The 1,743-nt window shown below is 31.2% G+C and overlaps 1 protein-coding gene across 1 annotated transcript; it reads left to right on the top strand.

Moving 5' to 3' along the window:
* The first annotated feature begins 846 nt into the window (after positions 1–846).
* LOC136216528 (disease resistance response protein 206-like) lies at positions 847–1,404 on the top strand. Its single transcript, XM_066003069.1, has one exon. The coding sequence runs from the start codon at positions 847–849 to the stop codon at positions 1,402–1,404; it is 558 nt and encodes a 185-aa protein (XP_065859141.1).
* The last annotated feature ends 339 nt before the right edge of the window (positions 1,405–1,743 follow it).

Genomic DNA, 1,743 nt, shown 5'->3' with positions numbered 1-1,743 from the left:
TATCTTTGTTCTCCTCCTTACTTATAGTAAGTCCATTTGGGCCCTGCTGGGCCTAATTGGCCAGTTGGGCCATCAGTTGATCTTCCGAATCACTACCTATATCAAATAAATAGCCAAATATCTTCTCGTAATTATTAACGACAGACAAATGTACTCTTAATGCTATGATAACTGGACTAACATAATTATATCAAATAAACTTAATATTTAAATATAGATATATTTATCTATCGTTAGCATATTTGATTATTTATACAGACATATGTGACAAACCTACAAATATAAAAGCATATATGTATATTATTAATCAGGGCCGGTCCTGGCAGAGGCCCGGGGTGCGGTCGCCCAAGCCCCAAGGCTAAAATGGGCCCAAAAATTTTAATTTTATTGTATATATACTATTTTTTTAGTTATAATACCCATTAGATCTAAAAATTGATCAAATAATATGATATTTTAAGTCTAAAATGACCCAAATTTCTATTTTTAGATTTTTAAGTATATTTTTTTTTATTATTATTAAGAGCTCATTATTTCTTATTTCACCTGGAGCCCCTAAATGTCAGGACTGGCCTGTTATTAACTCGCTTCCAGAATTCTGGGGTCAACGAACTTGATCCATTATCAAGTCATTTTTTTTAAAAATGTATCACATGAATTCTCAATTAATAAAGTACGTAACCTTTTCCCTTTAATGTATTTTTTAATTAGAAACTCCTTGTTTCAAAAAAAAAAAAAAAAAATTAGAAACTCCTTCTATAAATATTGAACTAATTCCCTTTCAATCCTGCAAGATTTTAATTTTTTTCCAATTTTTCCTCATAGAAAATTAAAGAAAGAAAAAAAATGAGTTCAAGAAAAAGTTTCAAGATAATTTTCTTGTTCTTAATCTTATTTTCTGTATCTTCAACCTATGGAAATAAACATCGGAAACCATGCAAGGAAATGACGGTGTACTTCCACGATGTCGTTTCGAACAGTACCAATTCCGACAACGCTACTGCTTCAATTGTGGCAGCACCGGCCGGTAACAAGTTGACCACATTTGCACCCGAATTCCGATTCGGAAACATAATAGTATTTAACGATCCTATTACCGTGGATAGCAACTTTAATTCTCCTCCGATTGGTAGGGCGCAAGGTTTCTATTTGTATGTCGACAAGAATGCCCCGAATTCTTGGATTTCATTTTCGTTAGTGTTTAATAGCACTAATCTTAGGGGTACTATAAATCTCATGGGATCTGATCCGATTTGGGGTAATCCGGTGAGGAATGTTTCGGTTGTTGGAGGTACTGGAGATTTTTTCATGCATACTGGAATTGCAACACTCGTAACGGATTCATTTGAGGGTCTTTGGTACTTTCGGGTGAAGATGGATATTAAATTTTATCAATGTTGGTAAGTTGTTTCTAATTCAAACTTTTTTTTTGTTTATTATCGGAAGTTTATCTCTTTATAAATAAAGAAAACTTCCGACTTCTGTTTATAAATTTTTAAACTACGTAAATATTTTTATAATTTTTTTTGTGCTTTATGTATTCAGATGTTGCTATTTTAAATAAACTTGTAATATGATTATTCAATAAAATTATCTGAATGCTATTGAGAATTATAGTTTAATTCTAATTCTAATTTATTTTTTTAAATATAATATATATTAGTCGGACGGACTAAATTAGGTTTAGAAATCAATTCTATCATCTTGGTCTAGCTTTGTTCGAGTCCGTATAGATATAATATG

This window comes from Euphorbia lathyris, chromosome 1 (assembly GCF_963576675.1).
Source record: "Euphorbia lathyris chromosome 1, ddEupLath1.1, whole genome shotgun sequence".
NCBI lineage: Eukaryota > Viridiplantae > Streptophyta > Magnoliopsida > Malpighiales > Euphorbiaceae > Euphorbia > Euphorbia lathyris.
This window is presented reverse-complemented; position numbering and strand designations above follow the sequence as displayed.

What these genes read in the sequence shown, in the direction of transcription:
- LOC136216528 (XM_066003069.1), top strand. Translation starts at nt 847, where the DNA reads ATGAGTTCAAGAAAAAGTTTCAAGATAATTTTCTTGTTCTTAATCTTA.